The 17,217-nt window shown below is 41.1% G+C and overlaps 1 protein-coding gene across 7 annotated transcripts; it reads left to right on the top strand.

Moving 5' to 3' along the window:
• The first annotated feature begins 22 nt into the window (after positions 1–22).
• LOC104845518 (zinc finger protein 677-like) lies at positions 23–16,817 on the top strand. Of its 7 annotated transcripts, none has more exons than XM_064294206.1 (4): positions 214–280; positions 2,453–2,535; positions 3,713–6,442; positions 8,568–16,816. In XM_064294206.1, the coding sequence occupies exons 3-4, from the start codon at positions 6,298–6,300 to the stop codon at positions 10,385–10,387; spliced, it is 1,965 nt and encodes a 654-aa protein (XP_064150276.1). In that variant the 5' UTR covers positions 214–280; positions 2,453–2,535; positions 3,713–6,297; the 3' UTR covers positions 10,388–16,816. The 7 variants fall into 7 exon arrangements, with proteins under 7 accessions (XP_010584901.3, XP_064150276.1, XP_064150278.1 ...); XM_064294208.1 differs by having other exon boundaries at positions 4,313–6,442; XM_064294205.1 differs by having other exon boundaries at positions 6,316–6,442.
• The last annotated feature ends 400 nt before the right edge of the window (positions 16,818–17,217 follow it).

A 17,217-nucleotide genomic window follows, 5' to 3' on the forward strand; every position in this document is an offset into this window, starting at 1 on the left:
CAGCCCCGCCCCACCTCCTGACGTTCCCTGGCCAGGAATGGCCAGTCTCCTCCCCCTGCAGTTGGCCATCCGCGCGCCCCACTCAGGCCACGCCCCCTGGCCGTTCCCTCCCCGCCTTCTTGCGGTACGTGCAGAGGCCTGGCCACGCTCCCCGCTTCATCTCCTGTCGGTTGGCCCCGCCCAGAGCCCGCCCCACGCTACTGCGTCGCTTTCCGATCGGCGGCTGCGCGGTTTACCGCACACGCGGAAGCGGATTGCGCGCAGCGAAGGTCATACCTTGGTAGGTTGCCGTCTTTCTATTTTAAAACTTTCTCTTGGCGGTCCCGGTCCTCCATACCTGGGGCCGGGGCTGCTCCAGACGTTAATATCCCCACCCCTGCCCTTCCCACCTCCGGAGATCCCGGCGCAGCCGTGAGACGTTCCGAGCCTTGGTCGCTTCACCGCCGACAGGGGATCCGCGTCCGTTCAGGTGTAAAATCGCCCTCCAGCGAATCCCCGCCCCGGCGTTTCTGCCTTCGGGCAGTGCAGACGCTGCCTGCTTCGTTGTTTCCCTGCTTAAAACGCCTCTCTGACCCCGGCTTGCCCTGCGCGGATCAAGTCCTCACCAGGAGGTGGATTCGCAGCGTTCTTGCCCCCTAGTCTCTTCCCTCGATGGCAGCGCAAGCCACCGCGTCCTCTACCTATGGGACTCTCCAGTCCCCACCTCTCCTGAGACCCCAGGCACCAACACCTTTGCGTCCTCCTCAGACCGACCCCTACCGATCCCCCTCTCTCACTTCCGCGACATCCCTTACCCACCTGTTGCGAGAGTGCATCCGGGTCTGCCTCACGACACGCCGCATCCTCTCCCTGGTCCTGGGACCCTGAGACCCCACCTCTCTCCTGAGACCTAGTCTTGCGTCTTCTTCAGGCCGGGTCCTGCCTCTCCTCCGGCCTCCCTGTCGCAGTCAGTGCTTCCTCCCAGGCTCCCGTGTGAGAAAGGGGATCCGGTCCCTCTGTGTTCTTCCATCCCGGATCCCACCCCCTGAAAGGTGTGCTTTTCCCCGTCAGCGGGCATCTCATTCCATCACTGTGCATGTGTGGATGAGGGGATCGAGAAAAAGAGAGAGGAGCAACTGCCAAAGAAAGTGAAATACTAAAAAAGAAGAAAACTGAGGGACAGCCATAAACAGATAACAGAATAGAGGGGGCAAGAGGGATTCGCAAAAACAGTTTGAATGAAAGAGAATAAGCCGAGAAAGTTACAGGGAGAAAAGAAGATCTTCAGAGAGTGAGGGGGAACAAAATAGGCGGGGAGCCTTTAGTCGGAAGGTAGGAGTGGGGCGACGGGGGATGGGAAGCACTTCAAACAGAGGGGGAGAGGATGAAAGAGTTGCAGCCATGGCAGACAGAGCAAATTGATGCAGGGACAGAAAGGGTGCAAGGGATGACGGAGATCAGAGAGAAATGAGGGAGGGAACTCAGCAAGCTGGGGGTGCCAGAGAGTGAGGGTAGGGGGGGAACAGAAATGGGGGCAGAGAGGAGCATAAATATATAGCAATGGCATCAATCAAAGACTGGGGGAAAGAGCAACAAGAGATGAAACAGGGCAGGAGTGGAGCTGAACAGGTAGGAAAAGTAGAAGGGGAGAAACAGCAGGAGAGGAGGTAGTGTAGAACAACATGAGGGAAAGAAACTGAGGGGGAAAGGAACAGGAGTAAAGAGAAAAAAGGAAAGAGATCTAAAAGACATACAGAGTGAGAGAGACACATAGTCATGCAGAAAGAGGAGGACTCAGACCCAGAGGAGTGGGCAGTTGATGGGATATGGATGATTAAGCTGTGACATTGATTTATGACTTTAATTTCTAATCAATTGAAAATTTCTTTGAAGTATACAGATGAGAAAGAGAATTGCAAAACCCCCTAGGGAATGAGAATTGCAAAACCCCCTGTCTATAAGGCTTGTGCATTTCATGATTGTTAGTCTCAGAAGATAACTTCCATCGCAACCCCTATTCAGATGGAGGGCAGTGACTTGTCATAGTCAATTTTGGGTCACCTTCTGCCCTTTTCCTGGAATAGGTGAGTGGGGGCAAGAAATGGGACAAGAAATTATTGACTCTCTTAGTTCCCTAGTGCTGCTGTAACAGAAATAGTCTGAGAAAAAGGAGGTGAGGGGCTCTGCTCTGCATGGAGTGTGATGTCAGGGCCCGGTCTAGGATCTGAAGGGGAGAGTCACTCTAGCCCTGATCCCCCTGCTGCAGTGGAGTGTGGGCTTCACCAGGACCTGAGGGTAATAAACTCACCTGTTGGTCTCCATGTAGGAGGTTATTGTCCCTGAGTCCCTCCTGGGACACTGGGTAGCAGAGACCATCTTTCACCATGGTGAGTTCCTCCCTGTGTGTGTGGTTATGGCACAGGAAGGGGGTGTGCTGACTGTAAGCCTTTACCAGCATATTTTCCATACTCAGCATTGACTTCTCAAGACTGATCTTGCCTCAGGATGAAGCCTGGAGGAGGGAAAAAAGAGACATCCGGAATGGCTCGCTCCCAGGTAACAGTCATATTCTTGGTTGGTGGCAGTCCTCTCCTTTCTGAAATGCTGTTCTGACAATTTGCTCATCTCGTCTGACTCTGACATATACTGCCTGCCACAGTCCCCTCTTAACTCCATGCAGATTTTCATCTCACGGTCACCCAGGGACATGGGACTTGTGACGAGGCTCCATTTGGGGGGCATCATGGGAAGGGATTCGCACCAGACCAAGTGTGCAGCAGGGAATGGGCTACATCTAGGAGCCATGTCAGTTCTCTGTGGACAATCATGGAAGAAGCTGCACGTGGAAGGGGTGTGTTACTGTGCACAGATGCTGGAAAATTCTGGAAAAGGAGACTGATAAGGGGAACCTGCTCTGCCTGATTTTATAATGCATTCAAAGCTAAACAAGTAAATCAGTGTGTTTCTGCTCCAAAATATTAATGATCTAGAATGGGATATAAAGTTCAGAAACAGATACCAGTGAAAGAGGATATCTTATTCTATAATCGGTTTTAAAATATGAAATCAACCTTAATGTCTAACAATAGGAGTGTCTTTAAATCACTCACAGCACATCCATCCCATTGAGACTGTGTGTTTGTGCAGGTTTGTTTTAGGTAGAAATAGTTATAATTCAGCCAAAGAAGTTTCTTTGTCATCAGACAGGGAGGAGCCAAATTCTGGTTCTACCATTGTTAAATATTTTCTTTTAAACGTCACATGATGGATATGTTTGTTTCACGGCCAGACTCCACACAGTAGGGCCTAAGAATGAAAAGATCCCCTTCCCATTTCGCCCTGCACCCTCACTCACCGCCTCCATCTGCAACCACAGCTGCAGTTCTATGTCAGGAGTCAGTGCAGGTCTTGGTAAAAGGCATTTAAGCATCATTATATAATTTTAGAAAAATTTCTCCAGTGAATGCTTTGTATTCATCAACTTTGGAAAATTTACACGATGTCTTGGAGTTGTTTTCGTGTTGGTAATCATAGAGCTAGCTTGGTCTCTTAGATCCTCATTAGAGCATTCTCATAACGAAGACATATGTGGCCTTTACCGAGTTTCGCTGTCGCAGTGATTGCCTGGGAGACTGCTGACTTCTCTGCAGATGTCTGAGTGTTCCTCCAGGTCGGGCAACTTGAAGAGTGATTGTGACTTCAGGGATGATGACGCATTTCGTATTTTTGATAGATTCTGGGAAGATACGCCCTGTCATTCCCAAAAGCTGCAAAAATACCCTCTTCCATCAATAACATGTGAGATTTCCCATATGGTTTAAGCAAAACTTGAGACTCTATTCTTTTTACTTTTGGAAGAGCTGGAAATAAAATGGTAGCTGTTTTTATTTCCATTCTCCGGCTACTTGTGAGTCTGAGTACATTTCATTATTTTTTGGACATGTGCATATAAAATGGATTTTCATACTTGGCTGGGTTTTCTTTTAATGTATTTTAGGAGGTATTCTGTAGTCTGTAGTTTAATTCTTCATATATGTTCTGGTGTATATTTTATTTCAGTAATGAAAAGTAAATATTTCCTTCGTACCTTATGGTTTTTTATCTCGCTTTGGAAGGCGTGACCTATTTCATGATTCCAAAATATTATGCTCCATTTAGTTCTAATGTTTTATTTTTTATGTCTCTAATTTTGGTTTTTGCATATACTTCTTGTAGCTATTTTGTTTCATGTTGAAGTTTTATATAGCAAAGTGATAGTACTTATATAGTTGGACAAGCTGCTTCATTTTGTGCTTCTGTTCAAAATTGTATTGATTCTCCTTCAATGTCACAGATTTTATTGAAATCTCCCGTTTCTTCTGTTTGATTTGCTGTGCATCTCTCCAGTCCCTAGCGTCTTTATACCACCACATGGTCCAATAGGAATCAGGTTTGTTAGCTTTTGATCATGTCTTTGTTCTGTCCTTCAGTGAAGTTTTATAATTTCCCAACATAGTTCTGAAAATAGTCTTATAAATAGATGTCAAGGTGTGTTTGTTAATGGAAATGCAAGCTATGTCTTTTTTGTGTGAGTTGTTTTTCAATTACAGCTACTAATGAAGAAAACCTGTTTTCAGTATATCATTAGTTATTAGAGTTCAAATACATTCTTTTTCTAGATTGTAAAGTCGTAATCCTGCCATCTGTGATTTATAACAGGTCCGGCTTTGACTGTCTTTTTTCTCCTCCCTCTTGCTTCTTCCTTTGGCCCTGGTTAAGGCATCCCGTGCAGTGGTGAATGACAGGAGCCCTGGCCAGTCCACTTGTCTCAGCCTTTCTGTTGGTTGAAATGCTTTCTGCTGATCATGTTTGTTTCAGTTTTCTTGCTGAATGACAGTTTTGTTTTGTCTTCCATATTTCCTATTCAGAATGATTTTATTATCCAATAATTTCTTTAAAGAATTACTCCTTAAGAAATCTTTTTATCTATTTTAATCTGTTAAATTAGTACATACAATAAATAAATTTTCTGATCTTGGATCATTGTTTTATTAGTGGAATAAATTCAGCTTCTCTTTTGTGAATGGCTGTTTAAACTTAAATGGATAAAACTGTGTTTATATTTTTACATATATGTATTTCATGGAGATTAAAGTTAAATTTTTTTATTTATTTATTTTATTTTTTTTCCATTTTTGTGTAGTTTGTTTTTTTACTAACCCGATGTGGAATAGCAATGACTAGGCTATATAATATACTTTATACATTTTCATTATACTAGAAATGCTGAAATGCACATGAGTAAAAATAAAAGATAATGAAACCTTATCCCAAAAATACATCATTCAGAGATAACTACTCTCATTTCACTTAAGTGTGTTAAATGTGTATGTATGTGTGTGTGCAAATATTTACAAGCTCATGGTTTTTATAAAATGTATATCATTAAATTAGTTTTATATTTTTGAACAGTTGAAAATATACATTAAGTATTTTTATGGCCTTAATTTTTGTCTGCGCTATAATGTCAATGCAGTAGGAGAAGTAAGTAACAATGAGATAAGAGTAATAAGAATAGTAACAAATTATGTGTATGTGTCTGTGTGCACATACATAATGACATTTTATCCACTTCCATGTTGTTGGGCTTGAACTTGTTTTAAGTTTCTCAGTTTGAAAATAGTCTGCAACCTATTCTTAACTGTTTAGTTTTCTTAGGTTCAGTTCTAAAACTTGACAACCTGGGTTCAGGTGCTGGGTCTGTCACTTATTAGCTGTTTGAGTGTCTTTTAGTGCCTGTGACACAGTTGTCTCCTGTGTAAGGTGGAAACAGATCTTTCTCTATTGGGCTATTATGTCACCATACGATTTAATGCATATAAAGCATTTAGAGTAAAGCTTAGCACATTCCTGCTCAAAAATTTTAGTCGTTTTGGTTATTGGCATCACAGTTTTTTGATTCTGACCTTTCTTTAAAGACACAGTGGACTTTGTCGTTCATGAAGACACCATTCTTGCTCTAGCTCATTTGAGAAGCTCATTGTTGTCACTTGCTGTGCAGAACTAACATCTAACAGGTCTATATAGATGACACTTGTTGAATTTTTTTTGTTTGCATATTTCTTTTATTGTCCATAAAAATGTGAAGTCCACAATGATTAGTGGGTTTCACACCCTCTCTTGGAAAAGTATAATAAAACAAAATTAGGGACACATAAGTTGCTCAGAATTATCTTACATGGACCTGTCAGAATGCTCACATCCATCAAGTTGATCCTTATACCTCTGTCTTCTCATTTTGCATGAAAATTAGAAGTCTCTCCATATTTACTTGGTAAGATGTGTGTTTCATTACAGGGACTGTTGACATTCAAGGATGTGGCCATAGAATTCTCTCAGGAGGAGTGGAAATCCCTGGACCCTGCTCAGAAGGCTTTGTACAGGGACGTGATGCTGGAGAACTTCAGGAACCTTGTCTCCTTGGGTGAGCATAACTTTCCTCCAGAAGTAGGGATCTGCCCTTGAGTATCTTTGCATTTTCCTTTGAGAGTCTCCTGGCAGCCCCTGCCTTGCTAGAGTTTAAAATCCCTGTTCTTAACTGAGAGACTGAAGTTCACTTAGGAACGAAAAGCTTCATAATGCCCCATCTGGGCTGTGACCTTCCTCTTTCTTCAGATGATCTGCCCTCTTCACACTACGTCATCAGTGGTAGTCCCAAAGCTTGAGTATCACAAAACTTTACACCAAACATTTAAAATATCCGATTTCCTGGTTTTACCCCTGTGCTTTTGATTCAGTAGGTCTTGGAAGAGAGCTAGGTATCTACACAGGCATTTAGAAGGATGCAGTCCATGGACAAATTTGTGAACTAGTTTTCTAGACCCATCTGTAATGTCCTGTTTTCTCCGCTGAACAGAGGGTTTGGATTCTATCTGGAAAAGTCTCCGCACATCACATTTCTTTTTTCTTATAATCAAGAATCTCTCTTTCTGACCTGAATAATCTCCATTTTGGAGCCAAAGGGAAGAGCCCTGGGCTGTGGAGAGGGAAAAAAAAAAAAAACCCATATGGGTAGGAATGTATCAAAAGTATAAACACAGGCTAAAACACACATGGGCAGAGAGGAAACAGATCTATTAATCTTTGGGAAACTCCCCAAATGGAAGAGATCTGTAGGAAAGCAAAAGTTTATTTCTTGTAAGCTCTCAAAGGAAATTTTCCTTCCTTCTGCTTATCACTCTGTTCTTCAGACATGTAACGTTCAACTTTAGTAGTGCCCCAGCTGAAACAGAGATGAAGGCAAAGTGTTTATTGTGTCTTACAACACGCTATGACATGGTCCCTGTAACCTCATCTAATTCAACATGCGTAGGGAACGATGACACATCCAAGAAGAAATCCCTGGTTAATACTGTTAATGACATAAGGAGCCCTGTGGTGCAATGGTTAGGCACTTGCTGCTAACTGAAAGGTCAGTGGTTCAAACACACCCAGCAGTCAACTGGAGAAAAGACCTGGCAATCTGCTTCTGTAAAGATTACAGCCTAGAAAACCCTACGGGGCAGTTCCGCTCTGTCACATGGGGCTGCTGTGAGTCATAATCAACTCAACAGCAGTGGGTTTGGATTGATACAGCTCAAGTCTTGTATCTCCTTTGAAGCATTTCTTCCTGTGACCAAGGATTTACTGTGACCTGTTGGCATCTGCACCACCTGAGTAGGCAGTGGTGTCTGTTGCTTCAGGATGGTTCAAACTCTGGCTGTAGAATTTACTTTCTTTGTTAATTAGCGTTGTGTACATAATCTGTGGGCCTAGCCTTTTTATCTGAAAAATTATGCTTACAACGTTATGGGAATGTGATTTTGGTAGGGTAGTTGTCTTAGTTCTAGTGCAACTATAACAAATATCAAAATCTGTGCTTCAACAAACAGAAATTTATTTTATCACATTTAAGGAGGCTAGGTGTCCGAATTCAGGGCACCAGCTCTAGGGGAAGGCTTTCTGTCTCTGTCAGCTCTGGGGAAGATCCTTGCTCATTGGTTCCTTGGTGGTCTTCATGTGGCATGGTATCTATCTTCCCCCATCTCTGTTGTACTTCCTTGTTTAATCTGCTCTTTTACGTCTCAAAAGAGATTGGCTCAAGATAGGCGCTAATCTAATACTGCCTCATTAACATAACTAAGAAAACCCATTCCCAAATGTGATCATACAACACGAATTTTGCGGGGACACAATTCAGTCTGTAACAGTAGTTAAAATCCTGGCCTTGGAATAAGAGTGAAACTGATAATTGACTTGTACTTTCAAGTGGTAGTAGAATACCCCTTCTTTCAGTTCTTAAGTTTACATTGTGTGAGTGAGCTGGTCATAGAGTATTTGAAACTAGGTTTCCATGTAAATAATTTGAACGACATGTAATCACCCTTTCTTTACTGAGGAATGCTGTTGCCTTTTTGCATTCCTAAACATTAGAGCACCGTGACTGGTAAGTTTTGTAACTCTGTTCATGATAAGTATTACTTCTGATGTAATATATTTCTCAGTTTAAGCTACTTACTCATTTTCCAACTCTACTTCATAGTAAGCCTATGGTTCTTTATATCTTTCAGATATCTCTTCTAGATATATGCTCCAGGAATTATCACCACATGAGAACGTTATTAAAGGAGAAGTATTCCAAACAGTGACGTTGGAAGGACATGAAAGTCATAGTCTAGAGAATTCTGACCTCAGAGAAGCCCTGGAAAATATGCATAAATTTGAGAGTCATTGGGGATATAATGAAAGAAATAACCGAGGAGTGACTACCTCGCATAATAATGATCCCACTGGTAGAGAAGACCAACAGCATGACACATCCTGGAATAATTTTCTTCTAAAGCATAGTGTTTCTGTAAGAAAAAGTGTGTGTCAGTATTATAAACATGAGAATCCATTTGTAAGGGATTTATTAAAACTCAAAAATAACATTAGCTGTGGAGAAAACAAGAACATGAAATGTTTTGAAAATAAGATTAGATTAACCTTTCAGTCAGATTTGGCTGGACTGCAGAGATTTCCACCTGTAAAGAAAATTTACGGATGCAATCAAGTTGAGAAGTCTATCAACAATGGTTGCCCAGCTTCACCACTTCAAAGAATTCCTCCTGGTGTCAATTTCAACATATGTAATAAATGTGGGAAGGTGTTTAAGGATCCCTCATTGCTTACACAACACCAGAAAACACATATTACAGGAAAACTTTATGAATATAATGAAGATGGGAAGACTTTCAACCAAAGCTCAACCCTCAGTAAACATCAGAAAGTTCATTCTAGATTGAGAGCTCACAAATGTAATGACTGTGGCAAAGCCTTTAATTACTTCTCAAACTTTGTTAAACATAAGAGAATCCATACTGGGGAGAAACCATATAAATGTGGTGTATGTGGCAAGGCCTTTATTCAAAATTCAAACCTTAGGATTCACCAGAGAATTCATACTGGAGAAAGACCTTATAAATGTGACAAGTGTGGTAAGGCTTTTATCAGACGTTCGCAACTTCTGGGTCATGAGAGAGTTCATACTGGAGAGAAACCTTACAAATGTAACGAATGTGACAAAGCCTTTACTGTGCATTCATGCCTTACTCGACATCAGAGACTCCATAATGAAGAGAACCTTTATAAATGTAATGAATGTGGTAGGGCTTTTCTATGTCGTTCATACCTCTGGGATCATGAGAAAATTCACACTGGTGAGAAACCATACAAATGTAGTGAATGTGGCAAGGCTTTTAGGCAACAATCTGACCTCAGGATTCACCAAAGAATTCACACTGGAGAGAAACCTTACAAATGCAGTGAGTGTGACAGAGCCTTTTCTGTGCGTTCAAGCCTTACTAATCATAGGAGAATTCATACTGGAGAGGAACCTTACAAATGTAATGAATGTGGCAAAGCCTTTACCCATTTTTCAAACCTTATTAGACATCGGAAAATACATACTAAAAAGGAGCTTCGTAAATCTAATATATCTCTGAATGCTTTCATCCAAAGTCCAAACCTCGGGGATCATCAGATAACTCATAGTAAAGAGAAAACTTACAAATGTAACGAGTGCGGTAAATCCTTTACCATGCACTCAAGCCTTTCTAATCATAAGAGAAGCCATACTGGAGAGAGACCTTACAAATGTAATGAGTGTGGCAAATCCTTTACCGTGCTTTCAAGCCTTACTAATCATAAGAGAAGCCATACTGGAGAAAAACCTTACAAATGTAATGAATGTAGCAAAACTTTTACACATTTTGCAAACCTTACTAGACATCAGAAAATGCACGCTGCAAATGAACGATGTAAATCTAGTATATGTGTAAATGCTTTTATCCAAAACTTAAGCCTTGGGGATCATGAGAAAATTCACACTGGAGAGAAACCTTACAAATGAATGTGATCTTTTATTTTTTATCAAATGTTCACACCTTTGGATGCATGAGTGAATAAATACTGGAGAGGAGCCCTTCAAATGTAATGATGTCACAAATCCTTTAGTCCATTTTCACAATGGACTACATACCGGAGACATCATACTACAAGGAGCTAAACTTCTTGTCTTTCTGAAAGATTAAATACCTTTTTGTTGTCATTCGGTGCCATCAAGTCGATTTCCAACTCATAGCAATCCCATGTGACAGAGTAGAACTGCCCCAAAGGGTTTTCTAGGCTGTAATCTTTATGAAAGCAGATCACCAGGTCTGTCTTCCACAAAGAGGCTGGATTGGTTCAAGCCACCAACCTTTCGGTTAGCAGCTGAGGCTCAACTGTTGCATCACCAGGCTCCTTTAATAAACCTTAGGTGTGACATCCTGCAGTGTAATTAAAAGGCAAAATCATTTAAAATTTATGAGATAATAGGTATCAAAAGCACGAGGACATCTGTAAAAAGGTTCAGTGTTTTTCAGTTTAGACAATATTTTTATTCAGCCATATCAGAGTTCTTGAAAAGGTTTATTACTTTAGATGGCTTTCAACCTGAAGTTTGAAACCTTTATCACAGATCTTTCGTGTGTCAATGTGGTGCTCTCTGGGAAGCGATTGATAAGGACACTGAATTTAAGATACGGTGTAAATTTGAATAAGAAATTGGAGAGAGCTTAAGGATAGACACAAAACTATGTTCTAAACCATCACAGTAAATGTTTTCAGACCTCCCCAGACACGTTGCTACAGTAGAGGGTCAGTGTTAATTATAGGGAATTATTGCTCTACCAGGTGACCAAGAAACACAGCAGGCTGAGAAAGACTTGAGAGGTTTTCATGGCAACAGAATGATACTTTACTATGGACTGCTAATGTGACAGAAATAATGGAAGAGAAATGATGGTCTTCCTCTCCTTTGTAAGGAATAATATTTTTTCCCCTGCTTAGAGTCCTCCCTGGAATCATTTCAAGAGATGAATATTCATTATTTTCCCTTAAGAATAAGCATAGTATAGGTAAACTAGAAAATTTATATGTTCACTCCCCCAAAACTTTCAGTTAATTTGCACTTGTGCCCAGTCCACAAAGACAGGATGGACCTCTAACCAAAGTTTGGTTTAGATGTTAAGAATGGTGATGCCATATACTAAAGGGGAGTGAGAATGCCTATTACATAACAAGAGCTGGGGAGGCTTTACAGGTTGGAGAGATCAGGGATAGGAGACTGGCTTGTATTTCTATGGTAATTAGGAGGTGGAGCTGCTGAGAGTACCTGTATGTGGTTTGAACACCCCACTAGCACCAAAAGGAAGGGAGCACTTCCTCTTTTTTATCAGCTGAGCGTTAAAGCCTGTCAGTAGTTTGTCTTAGTCACCTAACGCTGCTATAACAGAAATAAGAGAGGTGGATGGCTTTAACAACAAGAAGTTTATTTCCTCACAGTAAAGTAAGCTAAAAGTCCAAATTCAGGGCATCAGCTCTAGGGGAAGGCTTTCTCTCTCTGTCAGCCTTCTCGTCAGTCTTCCCCTGGACTAGGAGCTTCACGCAGGGATCCCAGGTCCAAAGAACACGCTGTGCTCCTGGCACTGCTTTTTTGGTGTCTTAGGTCCCCAAAGTCTCTGCTTGCTTCCCTTTCCTTTTATCTCGTAAGATAAAAGGTGGTGCAGGCCACACCCCAGGGAAACTACATTGGATCAGGGATTTGACCCTAGTAAGGGTGTTACAATCCCACCCTAATCCTCTTTAACATAAAATCACAAAATGGAGGACAACCACACAATACTGGGAATCATGGCCCAACCAAATTGATACATTTTGGGGGGGATATAATTCAATCCATGACAGTAGTCAAACACAAAAAAGTGGAGTAAGGTTCTCAAATATAATACTGAATGTTTGCTCTTGAAACTCCACAATTTCCTTCATGCTAGTATCTTGCTAAGAGTCCCTGGGTGACAAATGTTTAAGCACTTGACTACTAATCTGAAAGGTCAGTGATTCGAATCCACCCAGAGGCACCTTGGAAGAGAGACCTGGTGATCTACTTTCAAAAGGTTACAGTCATTCTGGAACACAGTTCTACTCTGAAACACATGGAGTCACCATGCTGGTTTGGTTTTCAATATCATCCTACATGACCTTTCCTGCTGCAAACAGGACCCTTTATACAGTATGATTTTTCAAAGTGCTTGTGAAATCTATATAGATAACATGCCTAATGTTTTTACATTAATTTCATGAAAATGTGGAAGTGCTTATCAGGCAATAAATGTGATTTAATCTTAAAGAGAAAATTTTCTAAGGCTTTAAAAATAGTAACGAGATTATGGTGTTAAGCAAAATGTTAACAATTCTTTTTCAATTATAGTAAGAAAAAAAACTCTTAAATTTGTCCCTACTGTTTTTTTCCTCCACACATTTTAACCCAAATTATATGTTTAATTTGCATTTCTTCTTCCATGTGTTACTCTGGTGAGAATATTGGTGGCTCAAAATAAATCTAAAAACGCTTTTCTGAAGCTTTTGTGATGTGAAAATTCACATAGGGCAATGACAAGTACAGAGTAGGTTCTGTATAAACGTGAAGAATGATGTCCCTTTAACTAGTTCAGTGAAAGAACAGGAATGGTACAAGGCGATGCACTGAAATCAAATATGGAGGCTGGAGACGTGTTGCTACCCTTCAAATCTCTTACTGGAATTTTGGGAACAAGCCTGGGGATGAGGGAATGAAGGGCAATGTACTTGAACGCATGTGCCAAGTGAGGACTTTACCTGGCATGGTTGGGATAGGGCAGCGGGAGGGTATGGGAATCAATGAAGGGTTCTAAGCAGGCAAGTGACATAACAGCTGCTGTCTGCATGGATCAAAGGCAGAAAGGTTGGGGATGGGAGGGCCTCGGGAATTTTAAGTAGAATTGAATGCAGACCCCAGCATCAGAGCAATGATCAGAACATCTCAAGGTGACACCAGGACTCACCATGACCGACAAGCAGGTATGGGGACTTTATCCACCAGAGTGTTCCTCAGACCCCCAGTGTGGAGGACCAGTGCCTGGGGGACCACAAAGCTCAAGTTTGAATGAGATAATATCACTGAGTGTGCCCAATCCTCTACATGTGTTCAGGAAACTGCCTGTGCAGTGGGACAAGGGGCGGGGCTGGCAACGGGGAAGGCTGCGGTAGAGGCCAGGATGGCACAGGGAGCCAGCTGGGTTGGGGATGGAGTTGAGGTATGAGTGGGACTCGCCCACCCCTCCCCTGGGCATTGCCAGGTCGATTCATCCTGACAGTGTGTGATTCTTTGCTTTCAGATCTATCACTGTGGTGTTCGGTTTAGCACAGCTGCTTCCTGCCTATTTTAAGTCAATGTTTCAAACAATTTAAGGTAAGAGCCTAGAGTGTGCTAAGATCTGAAATGGTCCCAGAAGTGGAGAACACATTCCTCCCTTCTTAGTGCAGGACAGCTTCTGACTGGGATAGCTTCTGACCAGGACAGCTCTCTTAGCTGCTCTCTGGCTTCAGGCCTCTCTCTGCTGCTAACCGGCCCAGCTCATATTGTAGCAGCTCACTGAGCCCTCTCAACTGCGGCTCTCTTAGCAACAGCTCTCTGTCACAGAGCCTCTCCACTGTAGGGCTTTTTCACCACTGGCTGCTCTGCTGCTAACTAGCCCAGTTCATACTGTAGTTTTGCGACCACCCTGCTGCCACAGGTCTCTGCCTCTGCCAGTCCAGGTCTTATCCAGCAGGTCTCTCAGCTGCAGCTTTTTTTTGCCAGCCTGGGAAGGACTTCCACATCCCAAAGGATGTGCTCCCCTCATAACTTCTGTCAACCAGAAGGCCTTCAGAACCTATGCATTTAAGCCATTTATATACATATCCCAGTCCTCAACAGCTATGAGGTGGGGCCTCCTTCACCAGACCAGCAATTACCCCTAAAATGTCAGTCAACTAAGGTCTTGTACAAAAGTACATTTTCTGCTGGCACAGACTGGCTGTTCCCCTGGCAAAAGAAAGAGTCTGTGGTAGAAAACACCCTAGGTGGTCCCCCAACTTCTCAAAAGAACTAGGGCAAAGGTAACAACTTCTCACCAATTAGGGAAATATCTCCTAAGCTGTCTTTCCAAATAATCAAGGTCAAAGTCCACATATAGGAGGTCACTGCATCACAGTAATATTTCTTTGATAAAATTGAGCGGTGAACTCATGTTGGTCCAAAGTTTTATTTACTGGAAGGTTTTTAACTATGAGTTCTACCTCTTTCATAGATAAAGGCCTGTTCAGTTAATGTTACTATTTCTTCATGAGTGAGCTTTGTTTTCAAGGAATTTCTCCCATTTCATCTAAGTTGTCCAATTTAAGAGCATCAGGTCGTTCATAATATTCTCTTAGTATTCTTTTTACGTGTGGGGAGGACTATGGTGATGCTACTGCCTTCTTTCCTGATAATGATAATTTGTGACATTTTTCTTGGTCACTCTGATGAGAGTTTTCTCAACTTTATTTTTTCATGAAACCATTTTTGGTTTCATTGATTTTTCTTTTTTTTTTTTCAATTTCAATGACTTCTGCTCTTCATTATTTCCTTCCTTCAGTTGCCAGAGATTTAATTTGCTCTTGTTTTGTTTGATACAATGGAATCTTAGGTTACTGAGCTGAGACCTTTTGTCACGGATTGAATCGTGTCCCCCCAAAAATATGTGTCAATTTGGTTAGGCCATGATTCCCAGTATTGTGTGGTTGACCTCCATTTTGTGATTGTAATTTTATGTTAAGAGGATTAGGGTGAAATTGTAACACCACCCCTTACTCAGGTCACCTCTCTGATCCAGTGTAAAGGGAGTTTCCCTAGGGTGTGGCCTGCATCAACTTTTATCTCTCAAGACATAAAAGGGAAGCAAGCAGAGAGTTGGAGGCCTCATACCACCAAGAAAGCAGCACCTGGAGCACAGCACATCCTTTGGAAACGGGGACCCTTTACCTGAGAAACTCCTCGACCAGGGAAAGCCTTCTTCTAGAGCCCACAGAGAGAGAGAGCCTTCCCCTAGAGCTGACACCCTGAATTTGGACTTCTAATCTACTACACTGTGAGGAAATACATTTGTCTTTGTTAAAGCCATCCACTTGTGGTATTTCTGTTATGGTAGCACTAGATAACTAAGACACCGTTCTTCTTTTTTAATATATGCATTTGTTGCTACAAATTTCTCTCTCTGCACCACTTTGGCTACATCCCACAAGTTTTATATGTTGTATTTTTATTTTTATTTAATTAAAAAATTTCTGTCATTTGCCTTGAGACTTCTTCTTTGATCTAGGGTTTACATAGAAGTAGATTGTTTGGTTTCTACATATTTGGGTATTTTCCAGATATCTGTTACTGACTTCTTCTTTAATTTCTATATTGTCAGAAAACATACTCAAATCGATTTTTAGGATGTTTTGTTTCTGTGTATTACTATATTTTCCTTGACTTTTTGATGCTCTTCTTGTTTTGTAAATCTAAATTGTTGTTTAGGTTATTCATTAGCTGTTTGTTGTGGAAGGTTTATTTGGCATATAATGTGCAATATTTTGGCAACCATCTGTTTTTATACAATAATTTTCCTGTAAATGTGTTAAGATATGAGTTTCTTCAAACATAAGACACTCATACATCACTGCCAATTTGTATTTTTTATGTACCTGTGAAAAACCCCTTCTTTGCCTGGGTTCATATTGTAAATATATATTACATGAATGGTCTGGTGATAGGGAATTTGAAACTCTGTAGTTGGGTTACCATGAAAATAGTTTGTATTGCATATAATGCATAATCACCCTTTCTTTATTGAGGATCCCATTGCCTTTATGTCCCTGAAACATATTTTTGGTTGAAGGTAATGATTGAGAAGTTTCATAGCTCTGTGCTCATGACATGTATAACATTTGGTATGACATGAGCTTTCCAATATGCAATATTTATTTCTCCAAGAATACCCAAAAAAAGACCTGATTTTCTTTTTATGTATTATCTCAACTGCATTCAAGACCAAGAAATTATCCCGTTTTGAGGGCACTAATGAGAGAAGCACTTCAATCAATGAGCTTGTAAAGACACCAAGGTCTTACTTCAGTAATTTTTATTTCAGGGAAGAATGAGGCAATAAAAGTCAGTTTGAGAAGCGGCAGGGCCATGTTGAAAGAGACTACCAATAGTGCCCTATAACAAAATTCTCACTAGGAGAAAAAATTCAGAACATAAAAAATCCTCAAATAATTCCCACCTGAGGTCAGTTTCTTTTACACAACAGTGTTCTGTAAGGGAAAGAACAAATCAAGAGCACAAGCAGATGACATTTCCTAGAACTTTGATAAAACTAAAAATCAGCATTATCTATGAAGGAACAAATGTATGGAATCATTTGAAAGTAGGACTGCATTAAGCTTTCAGTCACATCTGTCTGAACTGTAAAGATTTCAAGCTGAAGATGCATTCTATTAAATGTAATAAAATGAAGAAATCTATCGAAATAGTTCCTCACTCACAATTTGAGAAAATCCCTTCTAGTGTCAAAAATTAACATTTGCAATAAATATGGGAGAGTTTTGACCCATTTTCTACTGATTAAAAACAAAAGACAGAGAACATTTATTAGAGGACACATATTAGTGTGATAAATTGGGGAAGGCCTTTAGACAGACTGAATCCACATTGATCTTCAGGAAGTTCTACTGGACGAGGTCTTAAAACTATATTGAGTGGGGGAATGTACTTGCAGTGCAATGGACACTCTTATGTGGCCTTTCTTGCCATGG

The sequence above is a fragment of the Loxodonta africana genome, chromosome 11 (genome assembly GCF_030014295.1).
Source record: "Loxodonta africana isolate mLoxAfr1 chromosome 11, mLoxAfr1.hap2, whole genome shotgun sequence".
Classification (NCBI taxonomy): domain Eukaryota; kingdom Metazoa; phylum Chordata; class Mammalia; order Proboscidea; family Elephantidae; genus Loxodonta; species Loxodonta africana.